Source organism: Aphidius gifuensis, linkage group LG3, assembly GCF_014905175.1.
Source record: "Aphidius gifuensis isolate YNYX2018 linkage group LG3, ASM1490517v1, whole genome shotgun sequence".
Classification (NCBI taxonomy): domain Eukaryota; kingdom Metazoa; phylum Arthropoda; class Insecta; order Hymenoptera; family Braconidae; genus Aphidius; species Aphidius gifuensis.
In genome coordinates this window covers 15,929,727-15,946,074 of record NC_057790.1, presented here as the reverse complement: position 1 = coordinate 15,946,074, position 16,348 = coordinate 15,929,727, and the positions used below count along the sequence as shown (strand labels likewise).

The window sequence follows — 16,348 nt, the reverse complement described above, 5'->3', positions numbered from 1 at the left end:
ATATGTTTATATCAAAATTATATGAAATATTATTGTCAAAAATGTAAACCAAAAACAAGAATTTGATATAAAATAAGTAATTCAACATCGTTAATACTTTGAAAAAAAATTCAGAATTAAATATGTTAACAGTTTATCAATGTAAAAATCATACTTGCATAGAAAAATCATTATGTATTTATTGTAAATATTTATTAATTCTACTGATAATCATTGAATTTAAATAACACATGCTGATGCTCATTGTTAATGTGATAGTTGTTATTTGTAACATTGTGAACTATATTTTCGATATAATTTGATTATTTTACAATTAACATGTTGATATAATGTCAATTGACGTAGATGTGACATAATCATATTGATATCCATGCTGTATTATCTAAGTCAGCAAATTAATCTATGCTTGATTGAAATTAAAATTAACATGCAAATCTGTTAATAGTCATATAAGTCAAATAATATATTGTTGATTTTAATACAAATTAATAGTAATTAAAAATATTGTTATTGTAAATATTAATTGATTGATTAGCATAAATATACCATCAATCATTATTTATATAATTGCTTGATAAAATTAATAATACTGATATAATTTACAATATGTAAATTTAATGAGTTGATTCAATTGAATTTGATTGTTAACATTCAATAATCAAATAATGTTGCAAAATATTGTCAATAATAATTATATGATTACAGTAATATTTTTATGTTATTGTTAATAAAAATATACTTTACTAAGATATAAAAGAATATTTATTAATGTTCAAAACTAACAATCACAATTCAAATTTAAATCAGGATATTTAATTTGTATACTACAGTATGTTCTATTGCAATCATCATTTGGACTGTCAAAACACAGGTCAACATCTTTCACTTTGTTGTGTTGTTGTGTTCGTAAATTACCAAGAAAAAACTAGATATCACTGAAAATTGAAAAATCACCATGCAAGAATTTATATAAAAACAGTGTAAAAAAACTTTACATAAAACCAATAAAAACGCATGCGCATTGGCTTGATTGAAATAATTTCCGTCAAATTAACATGCTGTTAAATTGACGGAGTTTAATGAATAATGTTTATTGTTATATACAGAGAGAGTGCTGAAATCATAACCTCAATAAATTGTTAATAAGTTTTTTTGTTATTAAAAAAATCATCTCAACTCAAATAGTATTTAATATTGTAATGTAAATATAAGTAAAAATTAACTGAATTTTATAATTGACAATTGTAACAATGATGATTCAGAGGTAAGTTATAATATATTTGAAATATCATAAAAAAATATTGTCTTAAAAAATAAAATACATTTACAGATTAAAAGGTTTTTATTCAGCTGTTTCAAAACTGCAGCCTCAAATAAATGGAATAAGATGTATGTCTTCATTGTTGACAAAAAGTGATGCTCAAGAAAGAAGAAATGAGGCATTTAATAATGAAAAAAAACGTCAAAGAGCTGCCGTTGGTAGAATTGAAAAAGTAACAGTAACTTATCAAGGTAATGGAGAAGAAATTAAATTGTTAATGAATAAAGAATTATCAACACCATATGATTGTGCTAGACACATAACTGAAGGTGTTGCTACAACATCAGCTCTTGCATCTGTTAATGGTGTACCATGGGATATGCATCGGCCTCTTGTATCAGATTGTGAACTTAAACTTTTTACAATGCGTACACCCGATCGATCAGTTAACAATGCATTTTGGCGAACATGTTCATTAATGCTTGGTGCTGTTGTTGATTCAGCATTCAAAGACAACATAACATGTCATCTTCATAGTTTCACATCACCAAATATTAAATCTGGAAGTTTTCTTTATGATGTTTATCTAGATTTACCAAATTGGTCACCAACTCTTGCTGAAATGAAATCATTATCAGGTCTTTTTAGCCAATTATGTGAAAAAAAATTACCAATTGAACGTCTTGAGGTTGATACTGGATATGCTTTAGATATGTTTCAAGATAATCCATATAAAACACAACAAATACCAAACATAGCTAAATTTAATGAAAATAAAATTGTTCTATATCGTATTGGCAAACATATTGATATAAGTAAAGGACCAATGATTTGTCATACTGGTATTGTTGGTCGTTGTACAATAAATGGTATTCATAAAATTAAAAATGATGCTGGTGAGACACTTTACAGATTTCAAGGTATTGCATTACCAAAAGGAATTATTCTTAATCACTTTATCTATAGTGTACTTGAAAAAAGATCCGAAAAACTTAATCAAACTGTATGGATGCCACAAAGAATGGAACCAGAGTCTGAACAATCAATATCCATAGCAGCCAAGAACTAATATTAACGTTTTTTTTTGTTAGAAATGTCTTTTTGTTAATAAATTCATATTAATTCCATAAGATATTCATATATTTTGTTTTTATTTATTCTTTTTAAAAATTGGTCCAAAAAAAAAAAAAAACAAAATAAAGTATAAAATATTAAAATCAAAGAGCAAGAGAACGATATCTATGTCGACGTGGTGATGCTCGTTGTTCCCATGTAAAATGTGATGGTAGTCGATTGTTAATTGATGCTGGGCAAGCGACATTCATTTTTATATATAGTTCAGGATCATGTGACAGTGGAAGACTATTATCAATATCATCAGATTTAAGTTGTGATCTAACAGCAAGTGGAGCAAGTTCAATTGAACAACGTAATTCAATTGTTATGATTAATTTGCAATTTTTTGTTGTTCTATTATCTTTTGATTCATTACCATTATCATTGTAATCAATTATTCCGTGTCGTTGTTTACTTACATAAGCATATTTATTCATATTACCATAGTAAAAAAATTGTCCACCATATTCTCCATAACCAGAATAGGTTGATGGCATTGGTCTTCTTGGTGTATCTAATAATGGCAAATTAAGATCAAGTCGTCGTTGATAATGTACACGTTCTAAATGATGTTCATTTACACTTCCAACAAGTCGACGTAATCGTAAATACATAAAACGTTGTGCATCTCTCCAAGAATTTTCATTAAAAGCACATGGTACTGAAAGACATGTGAACCAAGCACGTGGTATGGCATATTGTATTTGCATACAAACAATACTGTCACGATTACCACGTCCTTTTGTCAAACGATAAGATAATACTTGTCGTCCTTCAATCAAGCAATCCAATATATCAACAATTTTGCAGCCTGATATCAATGCAGATCTTTTAAAATAATTTTTTTTTAATTTTTAACCATTTTATATTTTAGATAATTTATTTATTATAATATATATTTATTTTGTTTTACCTATTGAGCTTTTTTTCTGAATATTTTTCAAAATAATTCATAAAACGTTTGCAAAGAATACAAAAATTATGAACATCAGAATCAGGTGTATTTAATCCAAGTAAAACAACTGGATTATACCAAGCAAGATAAATAAGATAATGAAGTCTGTCAAGAAGATCACCAGCATAAAAACATAAACGATAAAATCTATCCGGTCTTGGTGGATGAGTATAACGCCATGTTATTGTTCTTAGCATTCGCCATTGAGCATTTAATGATTCTAATATGTCATAAGTTCTACTGCATATAAGAATATCTGGTACATTTTTTATCGTTAATTTTTTTGTATTAGCACATGAAAGTGCGTAGCTTAAACGCTGGCCCATTGAAAAAAATGCACCATTTAAAACTGAAGTTGCAATAGCCATACAATGCCTAGATGATGATGTCAGATTAATTTCTTTTTTTTATTTTAAAAATACAATAGATATACCTAGAAATAAGACGAACAGATGATGCCACAGTTTGGTAGGGTAGCAATTTTATAATCATTTCCAAAACTTCTGGAGGCAATGTATCCAATGTGAGTGATGTAATTTGTGATCTTGTCTTAGGTCCATTACTTGAATCCCAGTTGGAGGATGATAGTTTCCTCCGTTTATTTTCATTTACATTAACAAACATTTTTTTATTTATTCTTTCAAGACAATGATGGCACTATTTCCCCTGACCTAATAAAATTTTCACTGCTTCAAAAACATCTAATTGACATTTTTTTCTTTTTTTCACAATATTATTAAATTTTATTAAATTGTCAAATGATTTTATTTCCTTATTTTATAAACAAAAGACGAGTAATCTAAATGGGATGATTTTTTTTGGTTGAAAAAAAAAACACAAAAAAAAACAAACGAATCCATTTATTTTGACGTATTCATCTCTCTCTCTATATATATGTATATTAAAAAATAATGGAAGAAATATTTCACAATAATATATTGGTGTTAAAGAAATTAATAAAGCATAATATAGAGCATTTATTATGTAAGCAATAAACGAATAAGAGTGCAAGTTTATTAATCAATAACATTTAGCCAATTAAAATTACACTATGAACCAGCACTTTTCATACAAAATAATTATTTTATTTTTTTAAATAAAAATGAAAAGATTTTATTTATGAGTAACAGAGTTACGATGCCCAAGCTTCAAGTTCTTTAAGGGCTTCATCCTCTTCAACTGGTTTTGATGTTGCTTCTGAAAAAAAAAAAAAAATATTAATTTATTAATTAAATGTGATTGGAAAAAAATATGATTTTTATAATTAATAAAATACGATAAATATATTACTTGTTTTTTTGGATTGTTTATCAAAGTCAGTGGATGATGGAACAGGTGGAAGATCAGGTGTTTCTTGTACACCAAGTAATTCTTCATCAAGGGCTTCTTGTTCAAGATCTTCAAGTTCTTTCTCGAGTTCATCTTCATCAATATCATTACCAAATGCAACTGGGTTTGAAATTGCATCTGATATTTCTTTAGCAACATCTTGTTGCTCAGCAATTTCATCCATCATATCGTGAACTTGATCAACATCCCTAGTTATAATAAAGCAAATTAATTATTTGTTTAAAAAAAAAATATTAACAATGAAGAATATATAATAATTATCAAAGTACATATGTTGATGAGCTGATTTAAGAGCATCAGCTGCATTTTTCATTGTTTGTAAAACAGTTGTGTTTGTATTGGCACTCTCTAGAGCTTCTCTTTGCATTTCAATTGTTGATAATGTTCCATCAATCTGTTGGAGCTGTTTTTCATAACGTTTTTTACGTTTGAGTGCTTGAATTGCAGCTGTGAAAATAAAAATTATTTAATATAAGTTTATTTAATTAATTTTTAATTATTTATATCAAACACATATTTTCATTTTCTTTAACTAACCTCTTTTATTTTTAGTGCCATTTGCCTTTGCAGTTACAATTTCTTGAGTTATTTTACCTTCAAGAAAATCTTGTTTTTTAATAAGCATCTCCTCGGTTTCACGTAATTTTTGTATTGCCTCTGAGGTTGTTGGACCAGTTGGCTCTTTTTTACCACCAAATACTTTGCTAAAAAAACTCATTGTTGTTGTTTTTTTTTTTTCTTTTGTCAACTGTAACTAAGACGTTCAATTATATTAGCTTTTAAAATTGTGACACTGCATATAATTAAGTTGTAATTAATTTATTAAAAAAAAACAAGTTAAAGTTTGTTGAATCGAGAAAATTGTATAAATAATTTGTGCCCAAGATATAAGACGAAAAATAAAATAAAATAAAATATTGTCACAAAGTAATCATCACTTGAAATGGCCCTTCAGATAAATAAAATACATACTATGGTCAATTATACGTCATAAAATTACAATATGACTCATCAAAGATTATAAATATACCTATATAGAATTGTTATTATGCTTATCAAAGTCTGTCAAAAATGTAATAACAAGTTCACACAGATTTTCCTTTCCATTCCTTATTTGAAGAACCTTGATAAGACCCTTTATTAATATGTACACAAATGGGTTTTTTTTACTGTTCTTTAATACTTACAAGTTACAGTGTACACGGGCTGTGTATATTAAGGTTTCTTACACTGTTATATCATACGGTAATATACTGTTATAAATAAATGGTAAAAAATTAGAAAAGCATTTTTGACTTGGTAATAACAATTATCAGTTATTTTAGAAATTTATATTAAAATTTTTTTCATATTAATTAATTAAGGATGATTGCTTGATGAAATTTAGCCTCTCAAATTATCCCTAGACTGTATAGAGAATTCAATTCATCAATTTTCGAATATGTCGAACAGCTAAAATACATGATGACCATTAGTAATAATATACAGAAGATAACTTCATAATCAACCACTTCAAGATTTATGTTATTTACAATTGCGAATTTTAAATCTAAAGGATGTCCATTGCCCGTCTAATACCGGAAACAACTAGATTTTTCAGTGGTTTTTTAGATCTTTCAGTGGGTCGATGGTCAGTAATTTTCTTTGCTTGCTTGTAATTAATTTGTTAAATAAATTAAAATATTTTTGGCAAATTTAACTAACGAATTAATGTAGATCACATAATTTCTTTGATTACATTGATTTATTAGCTAAACTTGCTAATACTAATAGTATTTTAGTTTTGGTTTAGATGCGATTAGGGGTGCGTTCCGGTAAGAGGACCGCATCATGACCACGTAGAAGCGCAGAAGTCGAAAAATCAAGTAAAATTTTCAAACTACGTATGTGTGCGTAAATCTCATATGCGTGCATAATCAAGCATAGGACGCACATGGCCAGGTCGCTGGGGCCGCGAATCACCTCTTACCGGAACTCACCCTAGAACAGTAGAGCACGTACCATGCAGAGACCAAGTGCGCAACTGACCCCGAAAACTGTTTAAAATATTAATTAATGATAAAACTGGCTATTGGAATGATATAGAGCTTTTGTGAAAAATGCATAAATCGGTTAATAGTTACAGGATTATTAAAGCAATGCTGCGTCTTGGATCCAGAGGCAAAATGAGGGTAAAATATTGTACAAAATTGCTAAGTGAATCAACAGCAAGTGAGAATTACAATCTGATTAATTTACAAAATTTTTGAAAAACAAAAGAAAAAATAGCACATTCACTGCACATGAAACCAGTGATGTTGTTCGAGAGCTTGATGAAATAACTGATCTCATGAATGGTCCAGCTCACAATGAAAAACATCACAAGACCAAAGTTAATAGAAAAAATATGACTGCTGATTTTCTGAAAAAATCCGGAGAAAATCCAAAAAAACTCCGGAATAATATCTCTGGAAGTCTCAATTGCGTAGAAAATTCGAAGACGATCCTGAGAAAGTCGGGAGAGATTATTTTTACCAGGGGTCTTATGCATAGGTCTATTTGGGAGAAATTCGGAGTAATCGCGGAAAAATTCTGAGTAATCACGGAGAAATTCCGAGAAATATTTTCACCAGGGAAACAATATCGAAAAAACCAATTGTGAGATATCCAAGCCAAGTATCCTTATCAAATGTTCAGAAATCTCGCTCGGTTATCAATAAGAAAACATTGTGAAAATCTGAATTATCAATATTTTGAACATAAAACTGAGTTGACAAATGCCAAAAAAGTAGCTCAACTACGGGCAAAAAAAAAAAAGAGTATATTGCGTGCATTCCTTTAATAAAAAATTTTTTTTCGCTCTGCAATTTCGCCCTGTAAAGGCGTGTGGCCACTAGGCACTAACATATAGTTTTTCGAACAAGTTCTATGCTATTGCTATACCAGAAACAACTGACTTTTTCAGTGATAACTGGGAATAATCTAGATGTTTCTGGTAATAAATGGACTATGGCATAGAAGTTTGCTCTGACTTGCTCTTTGGACCGTGTAAAAAAACCTTTAATGCGTAATAACAGTGATTACAACTTTACATAAATAAATATATTTATATACGTGTACCTATTTAATAAAATTTCATCATCTGTTATTCTGGTAAATAAGTACACGTAAATAATACAAATAATATAATGATTAATGTGCATTTGTGGTGAAGTTTGATTGGATAAAACTGGATAAAATTTTATATTATTTAAATCTATTTATAAATTTACAATTTATTTGGACGTGAGTCACTCTTTCAGACATTTTTATTTCGAAAATTATTGATAACATTGTAAAAAAACACATAATCAACATATATTTATTAATTTTTTTAGTTGTCTAGGTGCTCAAATACATATTTATATATTTACATGACGTTTATATATTTGATTCGACAAGTAAAGATAAGCAATTTGATAATAAATATTAGTTTGCTTTCGTCATTTTTACATTGTACGTGTGTGCCATATCATCACGAATTTTAATGGCTTTAACTTTATCGTTCATCAGTTAATCTACGTCGCAATTTGAATAAACCAAAAAACCTGTTTACTCTAATTTTGTACAAATTATTATAAAAAATACAAATCATGGCAGAGTGTCAGGATAATAATGTTATTAAATTACTTGTCAAAGCACCTGATCAGAGAATTGATGATCACATTATTGAATGTCAGCTTGATTGGAGCGTGGAAAAACTCAAGCATCATTTGCAAGAATCTTATCCTAGCAATCCAGTTAGTATACCTATAAATATTCAAATTATTTATTCGAATAAAAATTTAAATGTTTTTATAACAAATGATCATTTTGTTCTTTTTTTGTTTTCTACAGAAAGTGTGTGAACAGAAAATAATTTTATCGGGTCAAGTTCTCAGTGACTTGGTTATTTTGAAAGATGTTCTTCAAGAACATCATATTTATACAAAAAATACTTATATTATTCATCTTGTTTGTAAATCCTTAACAAGATACACAACACCAATAGCCAAGCCAACAACGGCAACGACGTCTGCTGCTACTACTACTACTACTGCTACTGAAACACCAACTCACCCAGCTGTAAATTTATCAGCACAATCTTCCTTTATGCAATATCAGCAATACCCTGGTGCTCAACTTAATAATCAACAAATTGTATGGATGCAACAAGCATATGCACACTATTTAACTCAATACATGCAAATGTAAGTTGAATCACAAATAAGAATGACGTTTGAACTTGTCATTTGATTAAATTATTTATTTTACTTTATTTAACTTTTAAATAGAATGAGTGCACAAGCAATGCAGTGGCAAAGTACAATTCCTTATGCTCAAACGTCAACAAATACTGATAATAATAATTTAAATAATGTTGGTGGAAATGGTATCAATAACAATGCTGATAATATTAATGAACTTAGAAATCCAATCAATAATCCACCAGCACCAGTACAACCACCAGTTGTAGGTGCACCAATTAATCCACCAAATAATAATAATGTTGGTGAAGAAAGAGAAGCTGGTGCGCGTGCTGATTGGCTAGATACGTTTGAAATATTTGCTCGTCTTCTTGTTTTATCTAGTATTGTTTATTTTTATTCTTCACCATCAAGATTTCTCATTGTTACATTTCTTGGATTTGCTGTTTATTTGTAAGTTTAATAATTGTCAAACTGATATTGTGTATTAGTATATTAAAAAACAATTTAATTTTTTACAGAATTCAAGGTGGATTCTTTAGAATTCCACCATTATTTCTCGGTGAGAATAATAATGGACCTATGGAAAATAATAATAATAATAATCAACAGCAACAACAACAACAAGAAAATAATGGTGCTCAGGTACCAGGTGGACAAGAACAACAACGACAAGGTGTTCAACCTCAACAAGCTGATAATGAACCACAAGTACAAACTGATCCACAAACAAATGCTGTTAGAGATAATGAAAGACCAAATGCTTTGGCATTTGCTTGGACATTTTTTAGTACATTCTTTACTTCACTCATTCCAGAACAACCACCTGTTATCTAATTTTTATCACAATCAAAAGATATAAAAATATAATTTGTGTGCATTCACTAAAAAAAAAAAAAATTTAATCGAGCTTTGCTTTTCTTATTATTTTATTTTTACAACAAAGCTATGAATGCACTCTATGTAATATAATTGTTACTGATGTTAGTATGACAACTGAGGGCTTGAGAGTTGAGTTTAAAACTTTTAAAAATAATATAATTACATTGAAAGGTAAATAATAATCTCTTCTCCCTCCCTTTCCCCCAACTTGTCGCAGTTTGTGTCAATTAAGTTTCTAGGGAATTCCAATTTCTTTTCTTTTTTTTTCTTATTCGATAGGCCCCCCCGAACTCATTCCACTCACACTTTCTCTCTTTGGTATTTTACTGATATTATCACAATTTTACTAATCAAAAATATATACTCCCATTCTCAGAATATTTTTTTTTTCAATAAGACACATTTCAACTTGAGAATAAATAATAAAATTGTGATAATCAATTCAATACTACTGAAAATAAAAAGATTTGATCTACTTTTTTTTTTTTTTTTTTCTCTGTAAAGTTATTTTGAAAAAAATTTCATATCACAAAAAATTATGAAAATAGTATTAATATGTAAAAAAAATAAAATTGTTTTTCCTCGCAATAAAAAAAAAATAATATATAAAAATGTATATTAAATGATTAACTGTGATATAATCGAAGTTAATTCATTTTTTAATTCTTCATCCAAAGATTTTTAATGGTTGATATATTTATTTTATTGTATTAACGTGTGAGGCTTTGTTGCTTCTTTATAAATAGTTATAAAAATTTATTAATTAATATTATTCTATTGTATAGAATTCATTATAGTAGATAATATAATAAAAATTTTATCTGTATAATAATTAAATGGATTATGTATATTTAAAGTACTTTGGATAATTATTATAACTATAATATATCAAGTGTAATAAATAGTAATTTTTAAAGACTCAATGTGTTGTTAAATATTCAATATTCGTATACTCATGAGCTTAGTCATCACAAGTTATTATAATTAATTATAATTATTATTGATATTTCACGTGTTTTCATCAAATTTCATTGTATCAGTTATCCAGCCTGAGTATATTGATACATCAGAGTAAACATCAGGAAAGCCAACACGTGCACATCCAAAACCAAATGACGTGATACCAACGAGTTTCCAAGCACCATCAGAACCACGACACTGTAAAGGACCTCCTGAATCACCCTGTTAATTAATAACAAGTATTAATATAATTTTAAATTAATACGATGAATAAAAATAGTAATAATAAATTTACCACACAGCTACCAGTTGAACCATTTGTATGTCCAGCACACAAATGACCTTCTTGAAGATGTACCGTATTGCCATATGCTTGTTTACAAACACCAATATCAAGTAAAGGAATATTTGCCTCCAACAAAGCACTTGATAACGATGGTGATGGACCAGATCGACCCCAACCAGATATAATACAATTTGTTTCAAATTTTTCATTGACATCTGGCAGACAAATTGTTCGTATGACTTTTGAAAGTGGAGTTGGTCGACTTAGTTTCATCAAAGCTTTTTTTCAAATATTTAGAAATTAATTATTATTAGTTTGTTGCATTTTTTTGTTAATTATTTTAATTATTATAATTAAAATTACCAATGTCATTTATGTAATTATTAAACTGTTCATGTATGACAATACGCTCAACGGGTATTCTTATGGAATCACGAACATTAGAATCCAATTGTTGTTCTCCAATAACTGCTGTCCACAGTGCACCAATTGGTAAATTGAAAACATCACTAAAATTGATAAATATAAATTATTAATTTATATAAATAGTGAATTTAAAATGTACTTACTTTTCAATACAATGTGCTGCAGTTAGAACCCAGGATGGATTTATCAATACTCCACCGCACCAGTGTCCAATAAATCCTAATTTTGGATGCAACAATTGAAGTGATACCTGCCAAGACCATGAACCTTTTCTACTTGGTTTTCCATTGAATATTCTACCAGTTGTTTTTGAAGGTGATAATTTTTTTGGCTGTATAACATCCTCCAAATCATCCAGCCTTGGTTGACGCTGTGAAACTGCGGGACGACCGCATTCTGCTATTTTCAAATTGAATCTTTACGGTCCACGCGCCGCCTTGCACATATCGAAATTCGAAAATTTCTAGTCGACTTATATTCGAAATATTTTTTTTTATTTTTCTTATTCTTGGATTTTTTTTTTTTTAAATGCATACGCATTATATTAAAAAATCAAAGAACAATAACTACTCATTAAAAATTGACTAGAATAATTTTTTTAATTGAAGATTATTATACCGAATATAAATTTATATCCCGATAATTATGAAAATATATTTAACAATGATTTCTTTATCTTACCAGATTTTGATGGTTGTTGATTTTTCTTGGCTGCTGTAGCAATATCAGATATCGAAATAACAAAATTAATCACAATTAATACATGAAAAAATTTCATGGCAATTTTTTCTTGTTAGCTTTATTAAATTAATAGAAATTAATAATTTAATTTTTCAAATGAAAACGAGAAATCGTTGGTTGATTTTTGTTTTATTTTTTTCGAAAAAACACTGAAGAAATTTTCTTAAAGTGATGGTGTTTGGAGGAACGAAGTGATTGGTCTGCAGACTGAATGTTTCTTCTTGCGACGATCACTTGGAAAGTTATATGAAGACTCTGTTGTTTTTTTTTAAATATTTTTTATTATGGTGGGGAGTTTAGTGACTGTCATTTTGCATGTCATCAAGCGAGAAGCTGATCAATTGGTGGCCTGATTTTTGACCTTTTTTTTAACAAACTTATTTGCAATTTATCATTGCATTATTTGTCGATGAAAATCAAACAAAAAGGTATTTTAAAAAAAAAAATTCAATTAAATTACAATTAAAGCGTATCAACCTACTTCATCGTCAACTATCAACAAAAATATACTCGCATTATCATCATCAATAGATTCAATAACAATTTGCTCCATTTAAATTACTATTTTTTGCAAAAACAAAATACTAAATAACCAAATAAATATAAATAAATTTCAAGCAGACAAGAATATATTTATCCGTTATTTTTTATTTCTTTTTTTTTTTTTTTTTTTTTGTATTTTGATAAAAAATTTATAGTAAAAAGATTGATGTGTAGTTTCTCCGTTATGGTGTCTATAGATATTATTTTTACTTAAAAAATAAAAGAAAGATAAGATAAAAAAAATAAAAAAATTACATAAAAAATAACACCAAGTAATAAATTTAAACAGAATTTAATGCGTTGTATATAGCTATATGTGAGAAAGTAAAACTACACGACCGTGATTTATTAAAGAAAGGGAGAGCCATCGAAACTAACTCAACTACTCATACTGACATGGTAACGGTCATTTTTTTCTATGTTATTTTTTGTTCCACACATGCTTAATAACCGGTTAATAATATGACTATATCTATACAACATATTGTGCCTCTTTAGAGTAAGTTACAATCAATTATTGATTATCAATAAGACATTAAGTTACTTTTTTTCTTTAAATTATTAAATTATTTGTCTTAAAGAATTCACATCACCGTTATTTGTTTTTTTTTTTTTTTTTTTTTTTTTTTTGTGTTTACAGTATCAACAATGTAATAACAACAAGCAAATGATAATAATAATTATTTTCAATAAATGTATTACGTTTCGAACTGTATGAAATAAAATTATTTGCATTTTGTTTTTTGATGGTATTAATTTTTGTATTTACAAGAGTATTTATTAATCATTTGTATTATTAAATTTGTTGTTGAAACTAGATGAAGACATAGTAATTAAGAAAATACAATTTACTCAAGATCTTGTATATATTTTTAAATGAAAAAGGAAATAAATAAAAATTTGTATTAATATTTTTTAAATGTTTATGCAACGAAATCCAAAGGTCTGTTAAAACCACCTTTACGATTCATGTATTGACGGTATTTACGTTTCAAAATGACATGAACAGCACCAGCATCATTACCATCAACTTTTTTGCCTTTTGTTGAATCGAAACCACAAAAACCCATTGTCATCATCATCTCTTGTTCTTCAGGTGATTTGCCTTGGAGATCAGCCTCTGTTGATTTAATGACAATTACTCAATAAAATATACAGAGAACAATTTGATAATATGTATTATTTTAATAGTTATAATATTTTCAATTTGCTAATTGAAATATCCAATTTGTTTATTATAATTAATCAATATAAATTTAGCTGTTACCTGATATAGCAGGTCTCTCAGTACTGACAGGTTTGCCTTTTGGTATAGGACGTTCACGTTCACGTTCTCTTGATCTTGACCTGGAGTACGATCGACGATGTCTGTCTCTTACATCCTTGTCTCGATCCCTAGACTTGACTCTGTCTTTTTCAACTGATCTAAATTAAAAAATCAATGATTAATGGAGAATATTTTTTAATTAACATAATGTAAATATAAGAGGTCAAATATTCTTTTACCTTCGACGTCTTTCCCTCGAGCGTCTCCTTCTAACATCTCTGTAACGTTCTCTTGAACGATCTCTTCGTCTTGGTGATGGTGTACGACTCCTACCCATCGTTTAATTCAATATTTATACACTTAAAAACCATACAATTGATTACACTTGAAATAGTTTTGGAATTTAGATATGGATTATGGTTATGTTGGTTAGTTATTGAGTTAATCAACGTAAATAAAACGAAATGACAAATGAAAATAAATGACAATGTTTATTCAATACCGTATATCCGTATAACAATACCGTACGTCCCGTACTGTATTTAAGGTCCGTTTAGAAATTATGACCACCGTCTAGGGATTAAAGCGACATAATAAAGTCAAAAGTTACTATAGCATTATTGACAACGATTCAAAATGAAAAGAAACAAAAGTCTCATAAAGTCCTTGGACCAAAAATTTAGGCTGAGAGTAGACTTTATTCTTACATAAGGTGCAAAATCACGTTTATAATTGCTTATAATTGCTTATAAGTTATAACCACATAATCACGTTGATGCGCATGCTCAGTGTAGTTTAGCGCGAAAAACTTGAATTATACGAAATGCATATAATATCTAAAAATCAAGAAGAGCCCAACACTGGAGATATGCAAAAACTTGTCTACCTATACTGCAAATAATTGAAATATATGGGCTTAATTAATTAATTATTTCGTGTAACTATTTTTTTTTTGTAAATGTAATACTTATCGATAATGAAGTATAATTATTTATTTAAGTTCATTGAGTAAGCTGATGGTTCAGTCAGCAAGAGCTCTGCCTACAGTGCTTTGTATCTCGAGTTCAAATCTAATCCACCACTCTCTATGATATGCGACATAGACCCTAATTTACAACTATTGGATGAAGTTATTCGATTCATGTCTTTTAATTATGGGGGCAAATATAATCTAGTATAGACCATGGGAACTACGCACTTGGTCTATGCCAGGATATATTTGCCCGAAATTCCTTCGAAAGAGGGATACCTTGTATCTTTTTGAAAAATACGCAATTATTTCACAAAATACAGCTTACAAGCTAAAAAATCTAAATTTATGTGTGTTTGTAAATAATTATTGTATATATAATAAAACCCGTGTACCCTATAAACCGTATAAACTCGAAAAATGACAAAATAATGAAGTCCTGGCAACTCGTAATTACGATTTAATTACCACAAATTTGTCAATAATTGCCAATTACGAAGGAATTATAATTTCTCCATTAGTTCGAAGAAAATAATTTGTTCAACTAATTTAATGCTGTCAATTATGGAGAAATTGGTGGTGTAATTGTTATCGTAATATTTAAAAATATTGCTGTCTACTGAAATTGGCTATATTGTTTTTATTACGTTTTATTATGATACAAAGTGGAAAAAAAAATTAAATGGCCAATTAAACGGAAGTAAATAAATGATAAATTATCGTATAAACATAATTTTTAAATAAAAATTGGAATTCCAATGTTTTTTTCATCAAGGCTAAATAAAAACAACAACAACAACAACAATATCATTAAGTTATTAATAATGATAATGATGATAGTTTTACCTTATTTTAAGCTCTTCGTGTAATTGATCAGTTTAATATATTAATTCAGCATCTTTAGAAATTACTTCTAAAAAGTACGGAATTTCAAGACTTTTTCGGTACTAAGATTTTCAGGCCAAAGTTAAATGTCTTGACAAAAAAATATACTGTCCTGAATATTAGGACTTTTTTCAGACCGAAATTAATAGCTGCAATCGAAATAATACTTTTGTCTTTAAATTCGTACGTTTTCTGGCCTTTTTTCATACTCTCAAATCTCAATACTTTTTTATAGACCTCAAGACTTTTTCCGTACTTAAAATTTTTATCCCGGGATTATCATGTAAAAGTCGTTTATCTCTGGTGAACTTTCAAAAATTTTCGTGACTAAAACATTAGTTATTTTATTGCTAAATGGTAAATTTTAAAATTATAAACAATTCAATTGAAGAGTCAGTGACTTGACTAGAGTCGCAAAGATTAAAGTATTCTTAATTATTCATCTTTAAAAAGCTATACTATACCATCATCGGTTACCCGCTCACAATTGGTCACAAATCC

At 28.2% G+C, this 16,348-nt stretch overlaps 6 protein-coding genes across 10 annotated transcripts; 2 read left to right on the top strand and 4 right to left on the bottom strand.

The window, feature by feature from the left end:
* The first annotated feature begins 1,034 nt into the window (after positions 1-1,034).
* Positions 1,035-2,393, top strand: LOC122852106 (39S ribosomal protein L39, mitochondrial). The gene is made up of 2 exons (XM_044151710.1): positions 1,035-1,264; positions 1,331-2,393. The coding sequence occupies exons 1-2, from the start codon at positions 1,251-1,253 to the stop codon at positions 2,328-2,330; spliced, it is 1,014 nt and encodes a 337-aa protein (XP_044007645.1). The 5' UTR covers positions 1,035-1,250; the 3' UTR covers positions 2,331-2,393.
* LOC122852092 lies at positions 2,394-4,165 on the bottom strand. Its single transcript, XM_044151683.1, has 3 exons — positions 3,766-4,165; positions 3,291-3,707; positions 2,394-3,205 (listed from the first exon to the last, which is right to left on the bottom strand). Exons 1-3 carry the CDS (start codon positions 3,954-3,956, stop codon positions 2,479-2,481), a joined length of 1,335 nt encoding a protein of 444 aa, XP_044007618.1. The 5' UTR covers positions 3,957-4,165; the 3' UTR covers positions 2,394-2,478.
* A 120-nt stretch (positions 4,166-4,285) lies between these two features.
* On the bottom strand, positions 4,286-5,894 carry LOC122852124 (charged multivesicular body protein 4b). 2 transcript variants are annotated; one of them, XM_044151738.1, is made up of 5 exons: positions 5,713-5,894; positions 5,220-5,430; positions 4,952-5,129; positions 4,623-4,870; positions 4,286-4,529 (listed from the first exon to the last, which is right to left on the bottom strand). In XM_044151738.1, the coding sequence occupies exons 2-5, from the start codon at positions 5,398-5,400 to the stop codon at positions 4,465-4,467; spliced, it is 672 nt and encodes a 223-aa protein (XP_044007673.1). In that variant the 5' UTR covers positions 5,401-5,430; positions 5,713-5,894; the 3' UTR covers positions 4,286-4,464. The 2 variants fall into 2 exon arrangements, with proteins under 2 accessions (XP_044007673.1, XP_044007672.1); XM_044151737.1 differs by having other exon boundaries at positions 5,220-5,436; positions 5,713-5,885.
* A 1,731-nt stretch (positions 5,895-7,625) lies between these two features.
* On the top strand, positions 7,626-9,959 carry LOC122852101 (homocysteine-responsive endoplasmic reticulum-resident ubiquitin-like domain member 2 protein). Of its 2 annotated transcripts, none has more exons than XM_044151701.1 (5): positions 7,626-7,946; positions 8,047-8,440; positions 8,538-8,890; positions 8,975-9,340; positions 9,409-9,959. In XM_044151701.1, exons 2-5 carry the CDS (start codon positions 8,294-8,296, stop codon positions 9,722-9,724), a joined length of 1,182 nt encoding a protein of 393 aa, XP_044007636.1. In that variant the 5' UTR covers positions 7,626-7,946; positions 8,047-8,293; the 3' UTR covers positions 9,725-9,959. The 2 variants fall into 2 exon arrangements, with proteins under 2 accessions (XP_044007636.1, XP_044007635.1); XM_044151700.1 differs by having other exon boundaries at positions 8,039-8,440.
* A 665-nt stretch (positions 9,960-10,624) lies between these two features.
* Positions 10,625-12,428, bottom strand: LOC122852109 (transmembrane protease serine 9-like). Of its 3 annotated transcripts, none has more exons than XM_044151713.1 (5): positions 12,123-12,428; positions 11,585-11,840; positions 11,379-11,524; positions 11,025-11,293; positions 10,625-10,951 (listed from the first exon to the last, which is right to left on the bottom strand). In XM_044151713.1, exons 1-5 carry the CDS (start codon positions 12,217-12,219, stop codon positions 10,778-10,780), a joined length of 942 nt encoding a protein of 313 aa, XP_044007648.1. In that variant the 5' UTR covers positions 12,220-12,428; the 3' UTR covers positions 10,625-10,777. The 3 variants fall into 3 exon arrangements, with proteins under 3 accessions (XP_044007648.1, XP_044007649.1, XP_044007650.1); XM_044151714.1 differs by having other exon boundaries at positions 11,585-11,837; XM_044151715.1 differs by having other exon boundaries at positions 11,585-11,819.
* Positions 12,429-12,883: 455 nt separating this feature from the next.
* Positions 12,884-14,532, bottom strand: LOC122852130 (U4/U6.U5 small nuclear ribonucleoprotein 27 kDa protein). Its single transcript, XM_044151745.1, has 3 exons — positions 14,232-14,532; positions 13,993-14,150; positions 12,884-13,845 (listed from the first exon to the last, which is right to left on the bottom strand). The coding sequence occupies exons 1-3, from the start codon at positions 14,327-14,329 to the stop codon at positions 13,649-13,651; spliced, it is 453 nt and encodes a 150-aa protein (XP_044007680.1). The 5' UTR covers positions 14,330-14,532; the 3' UTR covers positions 12,884-13,648.
* Between the last annotated feature and the right edge of the window lie 1,816 nt (positions 14,533-16,348).